Source organism: Malania oleifera, chromosome 1 (genome assembly GCF_029873635.1).
Source record: "Malania oleifera isolate guangnan ecotype guangnan chromosome 1, ASM2987363v1, whole genome shotgun sequence".
NCBI classification, from domain to species: domain Eukaryota; kingdom Viridiplantae; phylum Streptophyta; class Magnoliopsida; order Santalales; family Ximeniaceae; genus Malania; species Malania oleifera.
This window is the reverse complement of record NC_080417.1, coordinates 141358334-141385542: the sequence shown is the minus strand read 5'-3', so window position 1 is coordinate 141385542 and position 27209 is coordinate 141358334. Positions and strand designations below refer to the sequence as shown.

Genomic DNA, 27209 nt, shown 5'->3' with positions numbered 1-27209 from the left:
AATGGATTCACTATTGGGCCTGTGTCGTAGATCTTTGTAGTTGCATGTGTAGTAATGTAATCACTGTGAGACTAGGTGACCTTATGTAGTTGTGTATGTAGCAATGGATTCACTATTGGGCCTTGATTGTCGCAACGTAGTTGCGTATGTAGCAATGTAATCACTGTGAGACGAGGTGACCTTGTGTAGTTGCGAACTAGTGTGATGACACTGACCGTATGTATGTATGTATGTATGTATGTATTTGGGTATCATATGAACTGGAATGCTTTTTGTGAAAATACTGGAACTATATGGAATTATATGAAACTGTACGAATTGTTTCAAACTGTATCGTTTGTATAGTGTTATGAAGTATGTAAAATGACACTGGTATGCCACACACTGATATAACCTATTTTTTCCCTTACTGAGAGGTGTCTCACCTCGAATATATATAAATGTTTTTCAGGTCCTTCGGGTAGCCGAAACTAACATCCTAGCATCTGGAAGCGAGGGGTGTTGTTTAGCTACTGCTAGTGCCTGATAGGTATGAGTTTGTGTAGCCGGGTTGTCATGATGGATTTTTTGTAGATGCCCGTAGTATGTGTGGTTTTTATAGGGATATATATCCTTGTATAGTATAGACTCTGGTATGATACTGGTTATGTATAAAAGACCGTATTTCGCTGTGTATTTTGATGAGTATGGACGTTTGTATGTATGTATATGTAATATGGTTGAATGGATACACCTTTTTGGATGTATAGTATACTCTGGTATTTTATTTGAGGATGTTTAATTATTTTTTGCTGCTTAGATGATATTTATGGTATTAGAGATCTATGAATGGAACACATAACACCCCGGGCTGCACTGTCGGTTCGGGGCATTACAAGGTGGAACGTGTAATAGCCATAGTTTCAGTTAAGTTCATTTTTGTTGTGAGGTTTGATACTGCCACCTATCGTTGTAAGGTTAACATCCTCATTAAGTTAAGAATATATAGTTTCCAAAGTTTATGTTGTTAACTTTATGAGTCCTATCCCATTTTGATTAGGACAAATCCAAAGTATCTCACTTGTGCATCTAGTGCGTGAACAGATTACCTATTAGAAGGCACATAGAGTTGAGGTGCGATCATAGCCATGAGGAGCTAAAAGTTCACTTCAAACCAACATATGGCATGGCAATCAAGAGGGCAAAAAGAGAATAAAGACATTTTCTATGTTGTATTGTAATTGCATTTAATTTTGGGTCCGTAATAATGCATTCATGCATGATGGGATTGACAGCTCAAAAAAAGACCATAGAATGACCTTAGGTTCCAAAACCTTTTATGAATAATTTCCCAACTAAAATTAAAATACTCTTACATATAAGGGTAAATTTTTAAGGACATATCTTAAGTTTTCACTTAACTCAGTCGACCAAACGTTTCAAGCTCAAATTAACTCAGTCGATCGACCTTGTCTTAAGGGCAAAATTATAATTTTATCTTGCCTCAGTCGATCGACCATATTTATTCTTCAAATGCCTAGTCGACCGGTCGTATATTGTTAGTAGTATTTTAATGCTTAGTCGACCAACCAAAATGAACTGAATTAAGCCTTAGTCGACCAAAACTCATGAAGGATTGGAAATCACCTTTGGCTCAGCTAACCGACACCTTGCCCAGTCGACCGAGCCTCACTAAAAATTTGAAATTTACATGGGTCAATCGACCTATGGTTTGGTCAGCCGATCGAACTTCTTTGAATGACTTAGATTTTTGTGTGGTCAACCAGGCGATGCCTTCATTAGTTGACCAACCCTCTTGGGTTGCCAAATTTTTTTAATGCTAAACACGATTATTTTTGTCATTAAACATTTCTAAAATTTCCACCGTGTCCCTAATAGTTATAATTTTTAGGGAGTCTATATATACTCCATTCCAAAGTTGGATTAGAACCTATTGACTAGAGAAAAAAACTCTCTCAAAATTTTGTGTGCTACTCTTGCCTTACACTCACATACAAGCTTATACTTCACTCTCTTTCACACATTTGTTTACTTATTCTTTTAGAAAGAGAGCATAATACTCATCTTCTTCCTTTTACATATTGATTGCAACTTGAAGCTAGATTGAGTATTCATTATTGTGAGCATTACATATTTATTTCAAAGCTTAAAACTCTCACTCATTCTTGCATTGTTGAAAGTCGATTTTTAGAGAGTTAGCTTGAGTTCTTCCATAATATTTCATTCATAAATATCTCTTAGGAAGACTCTCATTTGCTTGTGAATCTTTGCATACTCATTGCAAGATTCAAAGGCTTGCATTGTGTTTTTTGTTGGAAAAGTATTTTGGAAAGCAAAACTCTATTATCTCTTTCACCTCATATTTGAATGATATTTTTTGAGATATTTCTTGGGTTATTAAAGATCTTTTGATAATACTTTTAGTGAACATTATATCTTGAATCAAAGATCATACTCACACATTTATATATATATATATATATATTTTGAGAGTTGTCATATAAACTACAAAATCTCTATTGAGCTTAATCTCTCATCATACTAGAGTGTATTGTGCTTATTCTTGTACATCATTTGCTTATTGTAGAAGCACTTCATTTGTACACAAAAACTATGATTATTGTTGTATTCCTAACACGTGTTCGGAAGAGGATTGCACTATCTTGTAAAGTGCACTGGAGTGGCTCAGGCTCGGTTAGGAGAGCTAGGGGCACCATCCTGTAAGGTGCGGTTGTAGGTTGTGGCTCAGCCCCAAAATTTGACCTGGAGAGTCTCTGCCCTAAAAGGAGAGGTTGTAATCGGCATCGTTCCACCCATTAAGTGAGCATTTAGTGAATCCTTTTGCTGGTGAGCTTGAGGCGGGGATGCAGGCACTGTTGGTCGAACCTCGATAAAAACCTTGTGTTACTCTTTCCTTATAAATTTTACTTTCTTGCATTTGATTGCTTATTTTACCATTAGTATTACTGCTTGAATATTTGAGTATTAATTTTTGCTTGATTGGGAAATACTAGAACTGTAGAACTTGGGCAAATTATTTAATTGTTCATATATTTGATGAATCAATACTTGTCTAGACAGACCCTAGGTTGTGATATACTATTGTAGGTCATTTGACCTAGAATTTTTAAAATATCCAATTCATCCCTCCTCTTGGAATTACATCAAAATTTACATTTGGTATCTGAGCCGCGTTGCATAGACTTAAATGTTTTTGTAAAAGATCACAAGTCTCACACTGGTGTAACCCCTTTTGGTGAGGGACAGTCTTCCACGCATCCTCCAATTTTCAATGGTGTTAACTACACTTTTTGGAAAAAAAGGGTGCACATTTTTCTTCAAAATTTTGATTGGAAGGTGTGGGGGTTTTCTCCAAAGGAGATTTTGTCTCAATGAAAACTGTAGAGGGTAAGACATAACCTAAAACGGAAGATGAATGTACTGATAATGATATAAAGGGAGTTAATGTATATGCTACTGCAATGAATGCCCTATACTGTGCTATAGATGTTAATGAATTTAATAGGGTTATGGCATGTACATCTGCGAAAGAAATATGGGATAAACTAGAGGTTACGTATGATGGCACTAGAGATGTTGAGGATAGTCGCATTGACATGTTAACTAGTAAAAACGAGGCATTTAAGATAAACTTTAGTGAATCCATACGAAGCATATACACTTGGTTCACACATATCACCAACTCTCTGCATACACTTGGTAAGACTTACCCAACATATGAAATGATTAGGAAAATACTTATGGATCTATCGCTAATTTGGGAGGCAAAAGCCACTACCATAGCCAAGGGGAGAAACATAAAGACAATGACACTAGATGAGCTTATTGGATCGCTCATCACATATGAAATGGTAGCAAATGAGAGGTTGAGCGAGCACAACAAAGCTAAGAAGGTGATTGCTCTAAAAGTATCTACCAATAGCTCCAGTGGAGATAGTGATGAGGAGTTAGAAGAGGATATGACATTGCTAACCAAGAAGTTTAGCAGGTTCTTTAAGAAAAATTGGAAACCATCTAGAAAGTTCCACAACTCAAAATATGAAAAAGGAGAGTCAAGTAGAAGAAAGCAAAAATTAGATCCTCTTATTTGTTACAATTGTAATGAGACCGAGCATATTAGACTAGATTGCCTGCTATTGAAAAAGGACACGAAAAAGAAGAATAGAGCAATGAAGGCCGGCATGTCTTGGGATAAACATTGTACTAGGGGCTCAGACATAGAAACTAGCGACAATGAAGTGCAAACCTATGTTTAATGGCACACAGTGACCATGAGGTACATTCTTCATGCTTTTTATTGTCTTATTATTCTAATGATGATGCTAATGCTGATAGGATGCCTACATTTAAAGAACTGCAGCTTGAATATATTCGTGTTCATAAATTGCTTGATAAAATGACCAAGAAAAATGATGATTTAAAAATAAAATGCAAGAATTTGTCAAACCTTGTTAAAATGGGAAAAAACATTCCATTCCACTTTATAGAAAGAAAAGGATTTGAAAATTGCTTAGCTTGAAAGAAAATTGGATGATAACTCCAAAATCATTTACAAAATTATGAAGGGCCAAAATAATTTTGAAAAACTCCTTGGGGCCTAGAGAAGTTCACTTGATAAAGAAGACTTTAATGGAATAGAAAACAAGAGACAGAAAAATCTTTATTTGGGATATTTTTTTCATGAATCAAAATTGCATATCCCATCTAAAGAATCCTATAGTCATACAACGTGTGTCAAATGTAAAAGAAAAGGTCATATACAATTTGACTATCCATTTAAAAACCGAGATGTGAAGATTAAGAAAGTTTGGAGAGTCAAAGGTGAATTAAGCACTAACCGCTATGGACCCAAGAGAATTTGGGTACCAAAATTAGTTACTTGAAAACTTATTACAGGTGTGCTTGAGATCATCTTCCACCAATGAAAAATGGTACATGGATAGCTACTGCTCACGACACATGATGGGCGATAAGGCCAAGTTCACTTCAATTAAACCCAATGATGGAGGATTTGTGACCTTCGGGGACAATGTAAAGGGCAAGATCATCGGAGTAATTAAGATAGGTAAGGAACCTTCTCTTGTTATAGATAATGTTCTACTCGTAGATAGTTTGAAACATAATCTGTTAAGCATAAGTCAATTATGTGATAGGGGATATAGGGTGTCCTTTGAGCATGATAAATTTCTAGTAGAAAATATATCAGAAAATAAAGTGCTATTTACTACTGAGCGATATGAAAATTGGCTAGTTGGTATTGTCAAAACTAGTAAAAAATGAATTAGTCAAAGGCTTACCAAAAACACAGTTTTTGAAAGATAAAATTTTTTATGCGTGTCAATTAGGTAAGCAAACTAAATCTAGTTTTAAGAAAAAGAATATCGTCTCCACTACTAGGCCACTTCAATTGCTGCATCTAGATTTATTTGGTCCTAATCAAATTCAGAGTCTATGAGGAAAATCATATGCTTTTGTAATTGTTGATGACTATTCTAGATTCACATGGGTATTATTCCTAGCACACAAAGATGAAGCATGTGAAAATCTTGCTAGATTGTGTAGAAAAATCCAAAATGATAAAGGGTATAAAATCTCACATATTCGGAGTGATAAAGGAGGAGAATTTAAAAATAGGGATATGGAAGAATTTTGTGATTATCATAGTATTTCCCATAACTTCTCAGCACCTAGGAATCCACAACAAAACGGAGTAGTTGAGAGAAAGAATAGATCTTTACAAGAAATGGGTAGAATAATGCTTAATGAACATAAATTACCCAAATATTTATGGGCCGAAGTAGTGAGCACTGCTTGCTGTGTAATGAATAGGGTTTTGATCAGGCCTACTCTCAACAAAACCCCTTACAAATTGTGGAATGGCCATAAACCTAATATTTCCTACTTCCATGTTTTTGGCTGTAAATGTTTTGTTTTAAGGGATAATGAGAACTTAAGAAAATTTGATTCGAAATTGGATGAGGGAATTTTCCTAGGTTATAAATTAGATAGTAAAGCTTACTGGGTATATAATAAGAGAACATTGACTGTGATAGAGTCCATCCATGTAGTGTTTGATGAGTCCAATCCCTTCTCTAAAAAGTTCGATGATGATGATATTGAAATAAAAAAGGGGTTAGAAAAATTATCAATTGAAATTAATAAAGATGAGGGCATAGAAATTAAAGAACCACCTGCTGAGAATAATTAGGTAGAGAGTGAGATACATGAACTACCTAGATAGTGGAAATTTACAAAGAACCACCCCAAAAATCAAATCATAGGTGAACATTCACGAGATGCAGCTACCCGATCATCCCTTTGAAACTTGTGTAGCCACCTAGCATTCTTGTCTCAAGAGGAGCCCAAGAATGTGAATGAGGCAATTGAGGACGAATCATGGGTAATGTCCATGTAGGAAGAGCTTAATCAATTTTAGAGGAACAAAGCTTGGACCTTGGTTCCTAGACTTGATGATCACACTGTTATTGGAACCAAATGGGTCTATAGGAACAAAAAGGATGAAAATGGAATAGTAATTAGAAACAAAAAAAGACTAGTAGCCCAAGGTTATAACTAAGAGGAAGGTATAGACTTTGAGGAAACATATGCTCCTGTGGCTAGGATGGAAGCCATCTATATGTTATTAGCGTATGCTACTTTTAAGAACTTCAAATTATATCAAATGGATGTTAAAAGTACATTCTTAAATGGCTACATCAATGAGGAGGTGTATGTGCAACAACCTCCAAAATTCAAAAACCATAAATTCACCAATCATGTCTATCGTTTGTCTAAAGCCCTGTATGGATTAAAGCAAGCTCCTAAAGGTTAGTATGAGAGGCTTAGTGGTTTTCTTTTAGAAAACGGGTTGCTAGAGAGAAGATAGACAGAACACTATTTAAAAAGGCTAACAATGATAATATTTTCCTAGTACAGATATATATATATATATATATATATATATATATATGGATGACATCATTTTTGGAGCTACAAATGATGAGTTGTGTAATAAGTTTGCCAAATGCATGCAAAACGAATTTGAAATGAGCATGATAGGCGAACTTAACTTCTTCCTAGGACTTCAAATTAAACAAGTCAAATATGGAACATTCATATGTCAATCAAAATACATTAAAGACTTGCTCAAAAAATTTAATATGTAGGATGGTAAAATTTTATGAACACCTATGAGCTCCTCCACAAAGTTAGACAAAGATGAGTACGGTATACCGATAGAGGTCAAGCTCTACCGTGGCATGATTGGTAGTCTTTTGTACCTAACTGCTAGTAGGCCTGATATTATGTTTAGTGTTTGTATGTGTGCTAGATTTCAGGTTGCACCTAAGGAGTCTCACTTGCTAGCAGTTAAGAGGATACTTAGGTACCTTATTGGGACTATTGAACTAGGATTATGGTATCCTAAGCATACCTCTTTTGAGATTTTTAGTTACTCAGATGCTGACTTTGCTGGTAGTAAAGTAGATCGAAAGAGTACTAGTGGAACTTGTCATTATTTAGGACAATCTCTAGTTTCTTGGTTCTCCAAGAAACATAACGCAGTTGCACTATCCACAACCGAGGCTAAATACATAGCGGCTAGGAGTTGTTGTGCTCAAACACTTTATATGAAGCAACAACTCATGGACTATGGATTACACTATGACCCAGTTCCTCTAAATGCGATAACACTGGTGCAATAAATATCTCAAAGAATCCCATATCACATTCACAAACTAAGCACATAGAAATTAGACATCATTTTATTCATGATCATGTGCAAAAAGGGGATGTGGCACTTGAATTCATGTGCACTAATGAACAATGGGCCAATATTTTCACAAAACCACTTTAAAAGGATAGATATATCCAAATCATACGTGAATTAGGCTTACTGCATAGTAGATAAGTTGCCTAGAGATATGATGGAATGCATAAACTGAGGGGGAGCAACTTCACCATTAGAATACTATTGCTCCGAAAATTTAACTTTCTCACATTTACTTATATTCATATACTTTATGTCTTGTGAGGAACACAATTGCTATCCATAATGAATTGCATGTTTATGCTTTCTTATGTATATTGGATGTATTGTACTTGTTGCCTAGACTGCCTTGGACTATACTGAATTGCTTGCATGCTTGTATGGAGTGCCATCTGCAAGGTTGTTGCAGAACCGTTAAATGCATGCTAATAAATATCTAAGGTATTCATGATTTTCTCTCCACGTAAGGTTGATCTAATTGCATTAACATTTTACCTTAGCCCTTTTTGCTGATGTCAAAATGGGGATAACTTTTATAGCAAAATTGGTATTTAGACTTCAATGAGCTTCAATGCCAAATTTAAATGCATATTTTTTAAAATGTCCTTTGCCATGAACATGCTTAAACTATTCTAGAACTTTAATTTATGCATATTCTTAGGGGGAGCCTCTTAAGGTTGTACCCACTTTTGCTCTTGTATTTATCATCATCAAAAAGGGGGAGATTGTTGACTTTATGAGTCCTATCCTGTTTTGATTATGACAAATTCAAAGTATCTCACTTGTGCATCTAGTGCATGAACATATCACCAATTAAAAGGCACATAGAGTCAAGGTGTGATCAAAGCCATAAGGAACTAAAAGTTCACTTCAAACCAGCATATGGCATGGCAATTAGGACAACAAAAATAGAATGAACACATTTTCTATGTTGTATTGTAATTGCATTAAATTATGGGTCTATAATAGTGCATTCAAGCATGATGGGATTGACAGCTCAAAGAAAGACCATAGATTGGCCTTAGGTTCCAAAACCTTTTATGAAAAATTTCCAAACTAAAATTAAAATACTCATACATATAAGGGTAAATGTTTAAGTACATATCTTAGGTTTTCACTTAACTCAGTCGACCGAACTGTCGAATCAGGTGTAATCCCAAGAGGGGAGGGGGGTGAATTGGGAATTTAAAAAAAATTTTAACAATTATTTACCTCTTAAACCCTTATTATATATTTACCAATAACTTTTTGTTACTCAATTACTAATGTGTAAGGCTATCCAACCTATACATGCAATATACACTATTCAAATGTAGTGCTGAAAATAAAAAGTAAAGGGAAGAGAGAAGACAAACACAGTTTTACGAGCTTCAGCTGACTTGGCCTATGTCCTCGCCTTGAGCAAACACTCAAGGATTCACTAAATCTTTGCTCCTTAAATTGGGATGGAGCTTCCCTTACAATCCACTGCTTAAAATAGGCACAACTTCCTCCTACTCCGCTGCTTACAAGAGATACATCTCTCTCCTCACACACCGGTTCACACACCGAACCGTGTATACAATAAGATCTGAAAAATAACACTCAAAAAAATGCTTCTAACAAAAGCTTGTGAGTACCATTCAATTTCCTAATACATTAAAATATGATATAACTTGAAGCTCATGAATGTATGAAAACGATACAATCGTTTAATGTATGATATGCTTCAACACACAAATCCCTATTTAACCAAAACTCCCAAGTAAAAATACATTTGAAATGTTTTGGAGTTTACTAAGGTTCTTGGTTCACTTTGAAAAAGTGCACAAATATATTTGAAGTGAACTTGTTAACAAAAACTTTGTCTTGAAATATTAAATCAATCAAAATCACAAAGTTTTATATCAAGTATTCAATCATAAACTAAATATATTATTTTTCAGAAAATATCCCTCAATAGAATATATAGTTATAAGCACCAAGGATATTTAATCAAACGTTAATATGTATAAAATATAGTTCCTTTAGAAAACACACACTTAAATCACACCTTTCAATCAATCACACAACTTAAATCAAGTAGTGATCATGTTTGGAATAACTATATATATGTATAGGCACTTTCAAGATCAACCTTTTAATCAAAATAGGTTTTTCAATAATAAGCTCAATGAATGATATATATGTATATTTATATACTCTTGAATCAAAAATCAATCAACCAAGTTAAATAAACTTTCTCAAGTAATGATCTTTTCAAAAATCACTTTTTACACGAATATGCTCACTCAAGATCAAAACTTTTCTAATGATAGTCAAGAGCACGTAATGGTATGATATTAGAAGTTCTTAAGAATAATAACTTGAAAGATCAAACCTCAATCCTGGATTGAAGTATAGTTGGATGAATGAATGCCCTTTGATTTTCGGAATGGATTTGCCCAAAGACAATGAAAGTAGAATGAAGTGCAGAAAATCAGCTCAAGTTTCTCTACAATCTTGCAATACGATGTGTTCTTCTCTTGTTGTGTGTCTTAGCTCTTTTTAGGATTTAGGTATTCAGTATATATAGTGTCTCACTCTTAGGATTGATCTCAGCCGTTGGATCAAAGAAATAGCTCACGAGTTCATTTAATAAAAAACAAGTTTTTAAGTTTCCCGCAAGTTCAGGCACCTGAGGTTGAAAGCCCAGGTCACCGAAGTTCCTTAAGCCTTTGAAAAATCAAGTTGGAATATAGGGTCAGGTGCCTAAGGAGGTAAGTTTAGGCTCTTGAAGTGGGTTCAGGTGCCTGAGGTTCCAGGGCCAAGCGACCGAAGAGCCTCTGCCAGGTTCTATGTTTCCCATTAATTCTTTAGGTTACCGAACTTAATCTTTAGGCTCCTAAAGAAATTCTTCAGGCGACTGAGGTTGAGTTTAGGCTACCGAAGTCCCCTTTTTCTCAATTTTTCTTTCCTAGTTGAAAATTCTGCTTGGCTCCTTTTCTTGGGTCTTTTATAAAACAACTTTTCCATGATTTTAAAAACATTTCTAAGTCCATGGAAGTTCCCTAATGACGTACATGAAATGCATGAATCCTAGAATCATTCTAAATTATGTTGAGCCTCAAAATAAATCATATGACAATGTAAGTACATAAGTTCTAAATACCCATTCCCAAGATGTTCTTGAACTTTGCCGCTTGCACATTGATTCTCGTACTTTTTAAGTTCCATGGATCTTGCCAAGATTTGTAAGCTTTACTTGAAGGCTCCATGACTCGTTATCTTTCCATGCATGCTTAATATAGTTCCTGTAGTTCCTGTTCACAAACTCCATGCATAGATCAAATACCAAGTGATTTGTCATTATAAAAAACGAATTGGACTCGTAGAGTCAACAATCTCCCCATTTTTTATGATGACAAATGCACGAGCAAAAAATATATAATGGGTTACACCTAACAAGGCTCCCCCTCAATCAATGCATCAAATAATCAATGAATGACAATATGCTCATGTTCATACACAAACTCATGATGTTTCAACTATGACATCAACCAACTGTTTTTCCCCCTTTGGTTCCATTTTATTATTTTTGCTTCCAAATTTTCTCCCCTTTTTGACATCAACAAAAAGGTGTAAACTAATAAAGCATGAGTAGACGTACCCTTATGTTCTTCTCCCCTTAGAGATCTTAAGGTTTTGAATGTTTCCAATTGTTGATCAATGCAGTACCAAGTGATTTACCGTAAGTGATGTTGCTCCCCCTGAATTATATCATCTAGCATGATTCTAAGTAACCTCTTGACTATGTATGAGACCTAGTTCACGCCTAATTTGAATAAACCTATCCTCTGCAAGTGGTTTCGTGAATATATCTGCCCATTGTTCATCCGTGCATACAAACTCTAGTGTTATATCCACTTTTTGCACATGGTCACGAAGAAAGTGATGTTGTAGTTCTATGTGCTTAGTTCGTAAATGTAATATGGGATTCTTTGAGATATTTATTGCACTCGTATTATCGCATCTTACAAGGATTGTTTCATACTTTAATCCAAAATCCTTCAATTGTTGCTTCATATAAAACGTTTGAGCACAATAACTACCTGCCGCTATGTATTCAGCCTTAGCTATGGAAAGAGCAACTGAATTTTGTTTCTTGGAAAACCAAGAGACCAAAGAGTGTCCTAAGAAATGACAAGTACCACTAGTGCTCTTCCTATCCACTTTGCTACCTGCAAAATCAGCATCTAAATAACTAAGAATCTCAAAGGATGTGTACTTAGGATACCATAACCTAATGTCCATGGTTCCTATCAAATATCTAAGTATTCGTTTAACAGCTAGCAAGTGAGACTCTTTTGGAGCAGATTGAAATCTTGCGCACAAACATACCCTAAACATTATATCTAGTCTACTGGCAGTCAAGTATAACAAGCTACCTATCATTCCACGATATAGCTTGACGTCTACTAGTATACCTTGTTCATCTTTATCTAATTTCAATGAAGAGCTCATAGGTGTACCTAGTATTTTTCCATCTTCCATATTAAATTTTTTGAGTAATTCTCTAATATACTTTAATTGATTTATGAATATTCCATGATTTGCTTGTTTGATTTGAAGTCCTAGGAAGAAATTTAGTTCACCCATCATGCTCATTTCAAATTCATTTTGCATGGTATTGGTAAATTCATTACACAATTCTTTATCTGTAGCGCCAAATATGATGTCATCTACATATACTTGCACTAGGAGAATATCATCTTTCTTAGACTTTATAAACAAGGTTGTATCTATCTTTCCTCTTATAAATCCATTTTCTAATAGAAAACCGCTTAGCCTTTCATACCAAGCTCTAAGAGCTTGCTTTAAACCGTATAGGGCTCTATTCAGTTTATACACGTGGTTTGGATTCTTATGATTTTCAAAGCTTGGGGGTTGTTCTACATACATTTCTTCATTTATATAGCCATTTAAAAAATGCGCTTTTGACGTCCATATGATATAGCTTGAAATCCTTAAAAGCTGCACATGCTAAAAGCATTCGTATGGCTTCCATCCCAGCTACAGGTGCAAAGGTTTCTTCAAATTCTATACCTTCTTCTTGATTATATTCCTAAGCTACTAATTTAGCCTTATTTCTCACAACTACTCCACATTCATCTTTCTTATTCTTATATATCCATTTGGTCCCTATGATTGACTTATCCTCAGGTCTGGGAACTAAAGTCCATACTTTGTTTCTTTCAAATTGATTTAGTTCTTCTTGCATGGACAACACCCAAGATTCATCCTCTATAGCTTCACTCACATTCTTAGGTTCTTCTTGACATAGAAATGCAAAATGACTAACCATGTTCCTAAGAGATGAGCGAGTGGTAACTCCACATAATGGTTCACCTATTATTTGATCTATGGAATGATTCTTTATGTATTTCCATTCTCTAGGTAGTTCATTAACCTCATTTGTAGTTTACTCAATTTCAATGGATGGTTCCTTAAGTTCATTTTTCTTTTCTGAATCATTCTTAATTGATAGTTCTTCCAGTTCCTTGTTTAACTCAATTTCATCTTCATCAATTCTTTTGGAGAAGGGATTTGACTCATCGAACACTACATGAATAGATTCTATGACCGTGAATGTTCGTTTGTTATACACTCTATAGGCTTTACTATCTAAAGCATACCCTAGGAAGATACCTTCATCTAATTTCTCATCAAACTTTCCTAGATGCTCATTGTCTCTAAGCACAAAACACTTACAGCCAAAGACATGAAAATATGATATGTTTGGTCTATGACCATTCCATAATTCGTAAGGAGTCTTATTAAGTGATGGTCTAATAAGTACTCTGTTTAGAACATAGCAGGCGGTATTCACTGCCTTGGCCTAGAAGTATTTAGGTAATTTATGTTCGTTAAGCATAGTTCTGACCATTTCTTGTATAAATCTATTCTTCCTTTCAACTACACCATTCTATTGTGGTGTTCTAGGAGCTGAAAAATTATGGGCAATTCCTAATGAATTACAATAGTCTTCCATGCCTTGATTTTTAAATTCTCTACCCTTATCACTTCGAATTTTAGTAATTGTATATCCCTTTTCATTTTGGACTTTCTTGCACAGGTTTATAAATTTTTCTCATGCTTCATCTTTGTGACATAAGAATAGTACTCATGTGTATCTTGAAAATTCATCAACTATGACAAAGACGTAAGATTTTCCTCCTAAACTCTGAATTGGGTTTGGTCAAAATAAGTCTAAGTGTAGCATTTGAAGTGGCCTAGTAGTGGAGATCTCTTTCTTTTTCTTAAAGCTCATCCTGGCTTGTTTTTCTAGTTGACATGCATCACAGATTTTATCTTTTACAAATTTAGTCTTCGGCAGTCCCTTAACTAATTCTTTCTTAACTAGTTTTGAAATTAAATCCATGTTTGCGTGTCCTAGTCTCCTATGCCAAATCTAGCTTATTTCATTCATAGCAGATAAGCATGTTACACTTTGTGAAGTTAAGCTATCAAAGTTTGTGGTATATACGTTTTCATGACGCTTAGCAATGAACAGTATCTTATTATCAGTTTTGTGATCGACTATACACTTGTCATGTTCAAATGATACTTTGTAGCCTTTATCACATAGTTGACTTATGCTCAATAAATTGTGCTTTAAACCTTCAACTAATGAAACATCATCTATAATGAGTCAGGAATCATTACCGACTTTACCGACACCTGTGATCCTTCCCTTAGCATTATTTCCAAAAGTAACAAACCCTTCATCCTTGGGTATGATGGATGTGAATTCTGCTTTATCCCTGGTCATATGGCGTGAGCATCCGCTATCCATATACCATCTATCTTTTGAGGATGCTGATCTTAAGAAAATTTGCAAGACACAATTAAACAACTAGCTTTGGTAACCAGATTGTCTTGGGTCCAGGAGGGTTAGTGCTAGATTGACCTTTGACCTTCCATACTTTCTTTATTTTTATATCTTTATTTTTGAAAGGACAGTCGAATTGTGTGTGACCCAACCTTCTACATTTAAAGCATGTAGTATTTCTATAATGATTCTTAGCTGAAACATATGCCTTTGATTCTTTTGTAAAATACCCCATGTGAAGATGTCTTTTCTTTATATTTTCCTTACCATTAAAACCGAGCCTTTCTTTTTCTAGGGAATTTCTTTTAGATCCTAAGAGCTTTTTAAAATTGTTTTGTCCTTCAGTAAATTTACAGATAATTTCATATTTATCTTTCAAATCCTTTTCTAACTCCTCAATTTTCATATCTTTATCTTTTATAAAAGATGCATGGGATTCATTTTGGTGTTCAAGTAGATTTGAAAGTTCTTTGACTTTACTTCTCAACTTAGAAATTTTCTTTGTTTTCTTATCAAGCATTTTAATAGTGTACAGGTATTCTTGTTTCAGATCATCATATGAAATCATATCATTTTCATTTTCAGATTCACTAGAATAGTATGAAGATGATGAAAAAGATGATTGTACCTCAAGGTCATCATGTGCCATTAGACACAGATTGGCAACCTCGTCGTCGCTAGATTCAGATTCTAAACTGCTTGTGCTATGTGTATCCCAGCCGACTTTCAGCGCCTTCTTCTTTTTCTTTGAGGCTTTCATGAGTTTGGGGCACTCAGGCTTGATGTGTCCAACTTCTCAGCAGTTGTAGCATGTGGGTGGATCCTCATTCTTTTTCTTCATGTTTTGCTCTCCTCTTTCTGATTTAGAATTCCAGAATTTTTTGTTGAACTTCTTGTTCTTCTTCAAGAACTTCCCAAACTTCTTTGTAACAAGGCCATGTCATCATCCATTTCGGAAACGCTTCCTTCACTTGAATAGCTTGATGATGCCTTAAGTGCAGTGACCTTCTTAGCTTTGCTTTGCTCATTTTTTCCTCTCATTTATTGCTAGCTCATAGGTGATGAGTGATCCAATGAGTTCGTCCACCAACATCTTCTTAAGATTTCTCCCTTCAACTATTGTCGTAGCTTTCGCTTCCCACACTAGAGGTAATCCCCTGAGTATTTTCCTGATCAACTCATAAGTAGGGTACGTTTTTCCAAGAGCATTTAATGAGTTAATGATGTGTGTGAATCTAGTTTACATGGATTGCATGGATTCATCAACCGTCATTTTAAATGCTTCATACTCACTAGTGAGCATGTCTATCCTACTATCCTTGACTTCCTTAGTGCCTTCATATGTAACTTCTAATTTTTCCCAAATTTCTTTAGCTAAGTTACATGCCATTACCCTATTAAATTCATTGACATCTAATGCACATAAAAGTAAGTTCATAGCAGTGGCATTGGTTTGTACTAACTTCCAATCCTCTTCAGTATATTCATCTTCAGCTTTAGGTACATTAATCTTATCAATTACTTTCATGGGAATGTGATTTCCCTTAGTCACTATTTTCCAAACCTTCCAATCTACGTTCAGTAGATAAATGCTCATCCTACGCTTCCAATAGGTGTAATTTACGCCACAAAACATGGGTGGTCTAGTGGATGAGTGTCCCTCACCGAATGGAGTTACACCAATGTGTGCCATGTGATCATTTTACAAATTAACTATCAAGTCTATGTAAACCCGCTCTGATACCAAATGTTGAATTAGGTGTAATCCCAAGACGGAGGGTGAATTGGGTATTTAAAAAATTCTTTGACAATTATTTACCTTTTAAACCCTTATTATATATTTACCAATGAATTCTTGTTACTCAATTACTAATGTGTAAGGCTATCCAACATATACATGCAATATACACTATTTAAATGTAGTGCCGAAAATAAAGAGTAAAGGGAAGAGAGAAGACACACAGTTTTACGATGTTCAGCCGACTTGGCCTACGTCCTCGCCTTGAGCAATCACTCTAGGATTCACTAAATCCTTGCTCCTTAAATTGGGGCGGAGCTTCCCTTACAATCCGCTACTTACAAGAGGCACAAATCCCTCCTACTCTGCTGCTTACAAGAGATACAACTCTCTCCTCACACACCGGTTTACACACCGAACCGTGTATACAATAAGATTTGAAAAATAACAGTCAAAACAATGCTTCTAACAAAAGCTTGTGAGTGCAATTCAATTTCCTAATACATTAACATATGATATAACTTGAAGCTCATGAATATATGAAAACGATACAATCGTTTTATGTATGATATGCTTCAACACACAAATCCCTATTTAACCAAAACTCTCAAGTAAAAATATATTTGAAATGTTTTGGAGCTTACTAGGGTTCTTGGTTCACTTTGCAAAAATGCACAAATATATTTGAAGTGAACTTGTTAACAAAAACTTTGTCTTGAAATATTAAATCAATCAAAATCACAAAGTTTTATATCAAGTAATCAATCACGAACTGAGTATATTATTTTTCAGAAAATATCCCTCAATAGAATATATAGTTATAAGTACCAAGGATATTTAATCAAATGTTAATATGTCTAAAATATAGTTCCTTTAGAAAACACACACTTAAATCACACCTTTCAATCAATCACACAACTTAAATCAAGTAGCGATCGTGTTTAGAATAACTATATATATGTATAGGCACTTTCAAGATCAACCTTTTAATCAAAATAGGTTTTTCAATAATAAGCTCAATAAATGATATATATGTATATTTATATGCTCTTGAATCAAAAATCAATCAACCAAGTTAAATAAACTTTCTCAAGTAATGATCTTTTCAAAAATTACTTTTTACACGAATATGCTCACTCAAGATTAAAACTTTTCTAATGATAGTCAAGAGCACGTAATGGGATGAGATTAGAAGTTCTTAAGAATAATAACTTGAAAGATCAAACCTCAATCCTGGATTGAAGTATAGTTGATTGAATGAATGCCCTTTGATTTTCGGAATGGATTTGCCCAAAGACAATGAAAGTAGAATAAAGTGCAAAAAATCAGCTTAAGTTTCTCTACAATCTTTCAATACGATGTGTTTTTCTCTGATTGGTGTGTCTTAGCCCCTTTTAGGGTTTAGATATTCAGTATATATAGTGTCTTACCCTTAGGATTGATCTTAGTCGTTGGATCAAAGAAATAGCTCGCGAGTTCATTTAATAAAAAACAAGTTTTTAAATTTCCCTCAAGTTCAGGCGCCTAAGGTCGAAAGCCCAGGCGACTGAAGTTTCTTAAGCCTTTGAAAAATCAAGTTGGAATACAGGGTCAGGCACCTAAGGAGGTAAGTTTAGGCTCCTGAAGTGGGTTCAGGTGCTTGAGGTTCCAAGATCAGGCGGCCGAAGAGCCTCTGCCAGGTTTTGTGTTCCCCATTAATTCTTCGGGCTACCGAACTTAATCTTCAGGCTCCTAAAGAAATTCTTCAGGCGACTGAGGTTGAGTTCAGGATACCGAAGTCCCATTTTTCTCAATTTTTCTTTTCTAGTTTAAAATTCTTCTTGGCTCCTTTTCTTGGGTCTTTTATAAAACAACTTTTCTATGATTTTAAAAACATTTCTAAGTCCATGGAAGTTCCCTAATGACGTACATGAAATGCATGAATCCTAAAATCATTCTAAGTTATGTTGAGCCTCAAAATAAATCATATGACAATGTAAGTACATAAGTTCTAAATACCCATTCCCAATATGTTCTTGAACTTTGCCACTTGCACCTTGATTCTTGTACTCTTTGAGTTCCATGGATTTTGCCAAGATTTGTAAGCTTTACTTGAAGGCTCCATGACTTGTCATCTTTCCATGCATGCTTAATATAGTTCCTGTAGTTCCTGTTCACAAACTCCATGCATAGATCAAATACCAAGTGATTTGTCATTATCAAAAAACGAATTGGAATCGTAGAGTCAACACGAACGTTTCAAGCTCAAATCAGCTCAGTTGACCGACCTTGCCTTAAGGGCAAAATTATAATTTTATCTTGCCTCAACTGATTGACTAGATTTTTCTTGAAATGCCCAATCAACCGGTCGTATATTGTTAGCAATATTTTAATGCTCAGTCGACCGACCAAAATGAACTGAATTAAGTCTCATTCGATCGAACTCATGAAGGCTTGGAAATCACCTTTGGCTCATCCAACCGATACCTTCCCCAGTGGACCGAGCCTCACTGAAAATTTGAAATTTACACGGGTCAGGTGACCGATGGTTTGGTTAGCCGATGAACCTTCTTTAATTGGCTTAAATTTCTGAGTGGTTAGCCGACTGAAGCCCTTGTTAGTCAACCGACCCTCTCGGGTGGCCAAATTTTTTCAGCGCTAAAGACGATTATTTTTGTCATTGAATATTTCTAAAATTCCCAACGTGTACCTAACAGTTATAATTTTTGGGGAGTCTATATATACTCCATTCCAAATTTGGATTAGTACCTTTTGATTAGCAAAATACTCTCTCCAAATTTTGTGTGCTACTCTTGCCTTACACTCATATACAAAGTTATGCTTCACTCTTTTTCACACATTTGTTTACTTATTCTTTTAGAAAGAGAACATAATACTCATCTTCTTCATTTGCATATTGATTGAAACTTGAAGCTAGTTTGAGTATTCATTATTGTGAGCATTACATGTTGACTTTATGAATCCAATCATGTTTTGATAATGACAAATCAATTGGTATTTGATCTGTGCATTAAGATTGCGAATAGGAACAATATTTAGTATGCACGAAAGGTGATGTAGTCATGGAAGCCACGAGGATTAAAGCATATATATATATATATATATATATATATATACCCTGACACAAGCTATGGAACTAAGAAGAGTAGAAGAATGAAGATGCAAGCATCTTATGCAAGCATCAAGTTCAAGGTCGTCATGGGAATGGGTATTTAGAATTGATGTATGTGCATATTTTATATGATATAGCTAGAAGCTCAAAATATATACACATGCATCTTATGAAAACCTTCTAGGGTTAAATATGGATTTAGAGAACTTATTTTTAAACCCTGGAAAATGTTTTATAATAGGTTAAAGTAAGAGAGCTCAAATGGTTTTTGAAAACAAAATTAAAAAAAAATCAAAGTTTGCCCAAAAGACTGAGGATTACCCTCAGAAGTTTGAAGATGCAACTTCAGATGACTAAAGTTTTACTTCAGACGACTAAAGTTTTACTTCAGGCGTCTAAAAAATTTCCTCAGACAACTGAAGAATTAGTTTAGAAGTCTAAAGAATTAATTTTGAAACACATAACAAGCAGAACACCTTCAGATGTTTGCACCTTAAGTTCAGTCGTCTAAACTAGGGACTTCAAAAGACTGAGCCCTCAGTTCAGTCGTCTGACCCTATGTCCAGACTAAAATTTTTAGTGGTTTAAGGAACATTAGACGTCTGAACCCGAATCTTTAGTCTTCTAAACCTGCGGGAAGTTTAAAAATATGATCTTTAGCGAGAGAACACGCGGGTTATACACTTGATCAAATTGATCCAATAGTCAAGACTTATCCTAAGGCCGAGATTACCTATATAATCAACCTCTAAACCCTAGTGCCTCAACCTGTGGCATAAGATTAAGACTCTTGAACGTTTAGCACAACTTAGGAGAGCATTGAACACACTGCTGAATTCTTGCTTGGGCTTTCAAAGCATATATGTCAAATCTGAGCTAAAGCTATGTAAGAACCCGAAATATTTGAAAATGGATTTCTACAGATTTTGTCGACGAAGCCAGATTTCGTTGACGAAGGCAGAAGACTTTTCGTCAATGAAATTCAGAGGTTCGTCGACGAGGAGAAGCCGAGAGGTTTGAGAAATTTTAAATATCAGACTTCGTCGACAGGGCTACTGACATCCTCGATGAAATCCTTGAATTTTCATCGATGAAGGCACATTTCGTCGATGAAAACTGACCAGGTCAAAGGTGTATAAAAGGAAATTTTCATTTCTTAATCACTAAGTTTTCTAAATCTTTCTCTCTAGACTCTCTCTAAACTCTCTCTACTTTCTCTCTCTCTCTAGATTTCCTCGCCGATCGTTGATAGAATTGGAAATCCGAGGTTACCACGAGGATCATGGAAGGATTCTCTACAACTTCTATGGATCGAAATCTTGTTTCGGAGATTTTTGGGTTTTGGCGAAAAATCGAGGTAAGGCTCGGTTTTCAATTTTGCTTTGGTAGTTTTGTAGGTATTAGTCTTGTGAGTATTTTCTATACTTTTGATTGTAGGTTTTGAAACTTGGTTCGTTGTTTAGGAGCCTTGGAGTTCGGGATTTGGTAACGGGGTTAAGGTAAGGGGAAACTGTGTTATGTTGGTTATTTTTGAAATCAAACTCGGTGGAATTGTGGTCCACAGTCCTATGTGTGTTTTGGCTACTCATTTGGGGGGATCTAATGGGGGAAAACTACGGGTTTTTCATTATTACAGTTTTAGGAAAAAGGGGGCGATGGGCTACATCCTTGGTTTTGATGAAAACCTATGTATATGTTGATTTATACTACGTGATTGGGATGGTCGTGCCTTGACTTTGTATAAAATGTATTTGTTTGGAAAAACCATGATTTAGATTACCAAATGAGTGTGGTTTGTTTGGTTATATGACCATGCATGTGTGTGTGATATGCGGAATGGCTGATGGGATTGTAGTTCCAATGAGTCCAGGTACTAAGAGTGACCGGCTCAATATCCGAGGGGTGTGTTTATCGCCTGCCACGTAGGCAAGAGTGACCGGCTCTATATCCAAGGGCATGAGCCTATTCCGGCAGATCAGGCCGAAGGGTGTGGATCCACTAGTTAGCACCGGTACGATGTCATGGGAGTCGAGAGCTAGCCATGTGCCGGTGGCACCGTGCTTCACAGATGGCTACGGGCCAACGCTGGATTGTCACAGACCGGCTTCGGGCCGATGGGTGTGACGACGCCAGGTTACTGATCGTGCGTGTGTATTGTGACGGGGCTGCGTATAAATGGTCGCCGTATATGTGCGTGAACGCACTTTGTAAACTAGTACTGGATTTGCATTTAACTGGGTGTATGTTTTTGTCATGATAACACTCAAATGCCACACAACGATATAACTTGTGTTCTTCCTTACTGAGAGGTGTCTCACCCCTACTGTATGTACATTTTTACAGGTCTTTCGAGTAACCGGAACTAGCGTCCTAGTGTAGGGAGCGTAGTGGCTGGTGTACTGCTCTAGCGCTCGGGTAAGTGTTATGATTGTATTGTATTGGGTTGCCATTTTGAGTTGTATTTTGGCACCCACTTTGTACGTTTTGTTAGAGCCATGTTTTGCTCTTGTATAGACTCTGGTATGGTACTGCATATGTTGATATAGTATGACTTTTTCCGCTGCGTATATGATTATGTTTGGATGCGTCTAGGGTGCCTGGGAACCTCATAGGGTCCGACTCTCATCCATTGTACTGTATCTTTTGATGATTGTATGATACAGGGACAGGTTAGGTTACAATTTTCACCCTCAGGGTCCCATTTCGGGGTTCGGGGCGTGACAGGCAACATTGATTTTCAAAAGGCATTCTAGTGATTGTTGTGCATTCAACTTGGTATTGAGGTTTGGTAAATCAATCTATTTGTTACTATTTATTCTCAAGAGTTTTTCATCTAAAAAATATATCATTGAATATTATTTCAGAGATTGATCTTGAATGTACTTATATATATTGTTTTGAAAAGATCACTACTTGAGAAAAGTTTTGCCAATGGTTAAATATTTTTGATTCAAGTGTTTATTCATTTAAAGACTTGATATTTTTGATATTACAAAACAACTTGATTAAATATCCTATGAGCTCATAACTATATATATTATCGAGGGATATTTTTTGAAAAATATTATATTCGATTTTTTATCTTTGGAACTCATATTATATATATATGTATATATATATATATATATATTAATATACAAAGATCATATTGTGTTTTGGATATTGGGAACAAAACTGATCGATCTAGATTTTTGGAGCAAAACTGAATTACATATTTGAATTGAGATCATTTGGTTGGATTCAATATTTGAAGTGGAATAGTCATATTCTTTTAAACCAAATATTGTTCAGAGATTTTATTGACCACATTACATACACTCATTGAGCTTCAAGTTTTTATCATATGAATATGTGTTAGGAATTTCCATTGTACTCACTAGTTTTGTTAGAAGCAATATTGAGTTTTTGCAAATTTGAAAGCTTATATTGTAATCACGGATCGGGTTGTGAACCGGGTGAGAAGGAAGTTACGCCTCTTGTAAGTAGCGAATTGTAAGGGAAGCTCCGTCCCGATTAAAGGAGCAGGGTTTTAGTGGAATCTTTGAGTGGGTTGCTCAAGGCAAGGACGTAAGTCGGGTTGGCTAAACCTCGTAAAAACGTGTTTGCCTTCTCTCTTCCCTTATGTTTTTAATTTTCGCTTGCATTTCATTATTAGTTTTTGCATGGCTGTATGTTGATTTATATTTAATACACTTGATAATTAATTAGGTAAAATAGAATTTATTGAGATAATAATTTGAATTAATTTCAAGCTCCTGCAATTAACTTGTTAAATATTGAAATAGGGATTAAGTGGTAAAATAAACTTAAAGTTTTTTAAAATACCCAATTCACCCCCCCCCCCCCTCTTTAGATTACACCTGAATTAACATTTAGTATAAGAGAGGGTTTACATAGACTTAACTGTTCATTTTGTAAAAAGATCACATGGCACACATCTGTGTAACTCCATTCGGTGAGGGACACTCATCCACTAGACCACCAATTTTTTGACGTGTAAATTACTGTAGACACCCTATTTTTGCCCTAACCGAATAGAACAAAGGAGTCTCTTCTCATTATATTATTATTATTATTACCTTATTTTTATTATTATTATTTTAGTATTATTATTAGTACTTTACTATTATTTTGCAAGTATTTTTATTATCATTATTATTATTATTTTCATTTTTACTATTATTACTAGTACTTTTATTATCTTTTTTTTATTTTTACTTTACTATAATTATTTTTGTTTTCCATTTATTTTATTGTCATTCTTTTTGATATATTATTATTATTATTATTATTACTTTTTGGATTATTACTCTATTTTTATTAGTATTATTATTATTATTATTATTATTATTATTATTATTATTATTATTATTATTATTTTACTGATAATATCTTTATTATTTTTATTCTTACCATAATTATTTATTATTATTTACTATTAATAGTAGTATTATTTTTATTATTATTATCTTATGGATACTTATATTATTATGATAATTATGATAATTATTATTATTTCCTTTTTCATTATTACCATAAGAATAAAAGAATAAAAAAAAAAGAAAAAGAAAATCAAAAAAGGGAAGTTGTTTTAGGGTTTTTGAGATTTTTTTATATAATGGCAAAGAGGGGACAACCAAAGGGGGGGCGGCACTGCACAACACAGCCGGGGCAGCGCATAGTGAAAAAAAAAAATCTGTTTCTTTCCTTCTGCTTCTGCTTCTTCTCAGGCCATCCATCCTCTTCTCAGCAACCATCACCGCCGCCTCCGCCACCGTCCCGACCACACAGCAGCAACTCCAGCCACGAGCCCCGGCGGAAAAACCTCCCAGTACTGTCGCTTCCTGCTCCATACTCCATCCACCCCTGTTTTGGTTCTCTCCGAACTGCAGCAACCACCGCCGAGACCTCCCTCTGCAACTCACCTCAGGCTACTAGCCAGAAGCCACAACCGAGGCCACCATTCCAGCCATCTGCTACCAACCCGACAACCCCATCCTCTTCACGCCGCCAGCAGCAGCGACCACCAGCAACACCCGAGGCTTTCCTCTGCAACTCTGCCACCACACTTCCCCCTACAACCACTGAGTCTGCTGCGACTAGCCGCAAGCCTCCACGACCACCACTAGGTCCATCATCCTCGGCCACGAGCTCCACGACCACCACCATCCTCCAAGCTCAGACACAGGACACCCGACAGACAGCAGCCATCTCCACACACCGCCGACCAGCGTCTCCAGTGCCAGCCCTCTGCACCCACCGCTGCACACTCCAGCACCAGTCCCGGCCGCGGCTGTATCCGGCCATCTCACAGGCAAACCTAGCCCCCTCCAGCCACGACTCCCATCTCTAGTCCCCCTCTGTAAGTACCCACTGCTGTCCCTCTTCACTGCATACACACACACAGCACGCACACACAGAAACGCACACACACAGCATACACACACTGTCACACACATGCATGTATACACATGAAGTTTATTTATTTCTTATTTTTTTATTTTTCTTGTACATTTAAATTGAGCTTTGTATATTTGTATATCTAACATTAATATGTTTTTTGCAGGATTTTTCCACCTTTGGCTATAATATTAATTCATATTATATATATATATATATATATATATATATTTCACATCAATTTGTTTTTATTGCAGGATTTTTCTTTACTTTAGGATGTCGATTATTTTAGGCTTAAATTTGTTTAGGGTTGTAATTATTTATATATATATATACCCATGTCCATATTTTTAATTGTTTTCATATTTAATACCCATGTCTATATTTTTTTTATTGTGAATATTAATTGATTTGTTCCCATTGTTGTAGGGTTCGTAAAATTTGTTAGGTGATGTTCTTGTTGGTATTTTGGTGGTGCATATTATTTAATGAACATTATTATTGTTGTAGAAGTGTTACAATTAAAATTTGTTTTAACCTTCAAGTTTATACTTTTGTTGTATTTAGGGTATGTATTAAATTTCATATTCATTTTTAGGGTTTCCTTATTTGGATTTACAGAGTTTCCATTTTATCACGTATTGATTTCCATAGCTTGACTATTTCTATATTATCATATATGTGTATTTATTGTTTCCATATTGTTACACATTGATTTCCTTTTTAGGGTTTGATTTCTTCCCTATTATTGGATATTATTGTTTATGATCAGATTAAAGTTATATAGGGCCTATATTGTTATTAATATTATGATGTATACACCTTATTATTCTAGTAGCATTTATCATTGGTAATTATGTGCTATGATATATATACATATATACATATTGGTTGTGTTATTGTTACAAGTAGTGTATTATTGTTATAATATATTAGGGCTTCGGTTACTTCATGTTAATGTTGTAGGTTTTGAACTATTATTATGATTTTGTTAATATGGTATCTTTTGGATTATTAGTATTGTTGCATTACTACCGTATACCTTGGGTTTTTCCCTATTGCTATGTTAATTGCGTATATATCTTAGGGCTTTGATTAATTCATATTGTTTATGGTATTTTTAGAATTTTTAGGATCTAAGCATATATGGTATTTTTAGTATTTTGATATATATAGTGATAACATTATAGTATTTCTATTATGTTTACATGTGATGAGATTTATTATAGTATCCTTAGTATATTAATATATATATAGTAATATGGTATCTAATTACTTATTTTGACATGCATGATATTTTAGTAATTGTGAGTTGCTTATTACTCTATTACCATATATTAAAACCTTCCATATTAGTATTTTCCTATAAAAATTTTATATACAATTTCAAAATTTGGGAGCGTATTTTCTTAGATATTTTATTGATTTTTAATCCCTATGATTTAATTGCGGGGGGTATTAGCCTTTGGGCTTCACGTACCCTAAGCTCTGAGGGAATATATATATGTATATATTTATTTATTTATTTATTTTTTACATGTATTTATAAAGTCATAAAAAGGAATAATTTAAAGAATTATTAGATTAACTTAGGGATAATTTCAAATTAATTAGGTACCGTTCGTAAGAACGGGCGTGTAGGGGGTGCTCGTACCTTCCCCTCGCGTAACCGAACTCCCGACCCCAACTCTGGTAATGTAGACCGATTCTACCCCTAACGGGGTAGTAATCATGTGTTCTAACCACACTAAAGGTTAGTGGCGACTCCGACCTTTTCCATGATTTTCCTTGAAAATATAATCATTTTAATTTCGCCGCTCGGGGGGCACACGCGCTCCCGGGACGTCGCGACAATTACACTTATTGGAAACGTAGAATGAGTATATATCTTTTGAATGCTGATTAGAAAGTATGGAAAATAGTTTCTAAGGAAAATCATGTTCCCATGAAGTAGTTGACAAGGTAAATGTTCCTAAGACTAAAGATGAATATATACATAGGAAGACTAGAAATCTATGCAAATAAATGCGACTGCAATGAATTTGTTATTTTGTGCACTAGATGTAAATGAATTTAATAATGTGATGGCCTGTAACACTGCTAAAGAGATTTGGGAAAAATTAGATACATATGAAGGTTCTAAGGAAGTAAAAGATAGTAGGATTGGCATGCTTACTAGTGAATATGAGGCATTTAAAATGACTGCTGATGAATCTATTCAATCCATGTACACTAGATTCATACACATCACGAATTCTTTAATACTCTTGGTAAATCTTACCCTACCTATGAGTTGATCAGGAAAATAGTTAAGGAACTA

The 27209-nt window shown here is 35.0% G+C and overlaps 1 protein-coding gene across 1 annotated transcript; it reads left to right on the top strand.

The window, feature by feature from the left end:
• Positions 1 to 4980: 4980 nt before the first annotated feature.
• On the top strand, positions 4981 to 24842 carry LOC131149390 (flocculation protein FLO11-like). Its single transcript, XM_058099805.1, has 2 exons — positions 4981 to 5086; positions 24220 to 24842. The coding sequence occupies exons 1-2, from the start codon at positions 4981 to 4983 to the stop codon at positions 24840 to 24842; spliced, it is 729 nt and encodes a 242-aa protein (XP_057955788.1).
• Positions 24843 to 27209: the final 2367 nt, after the last annotated feature.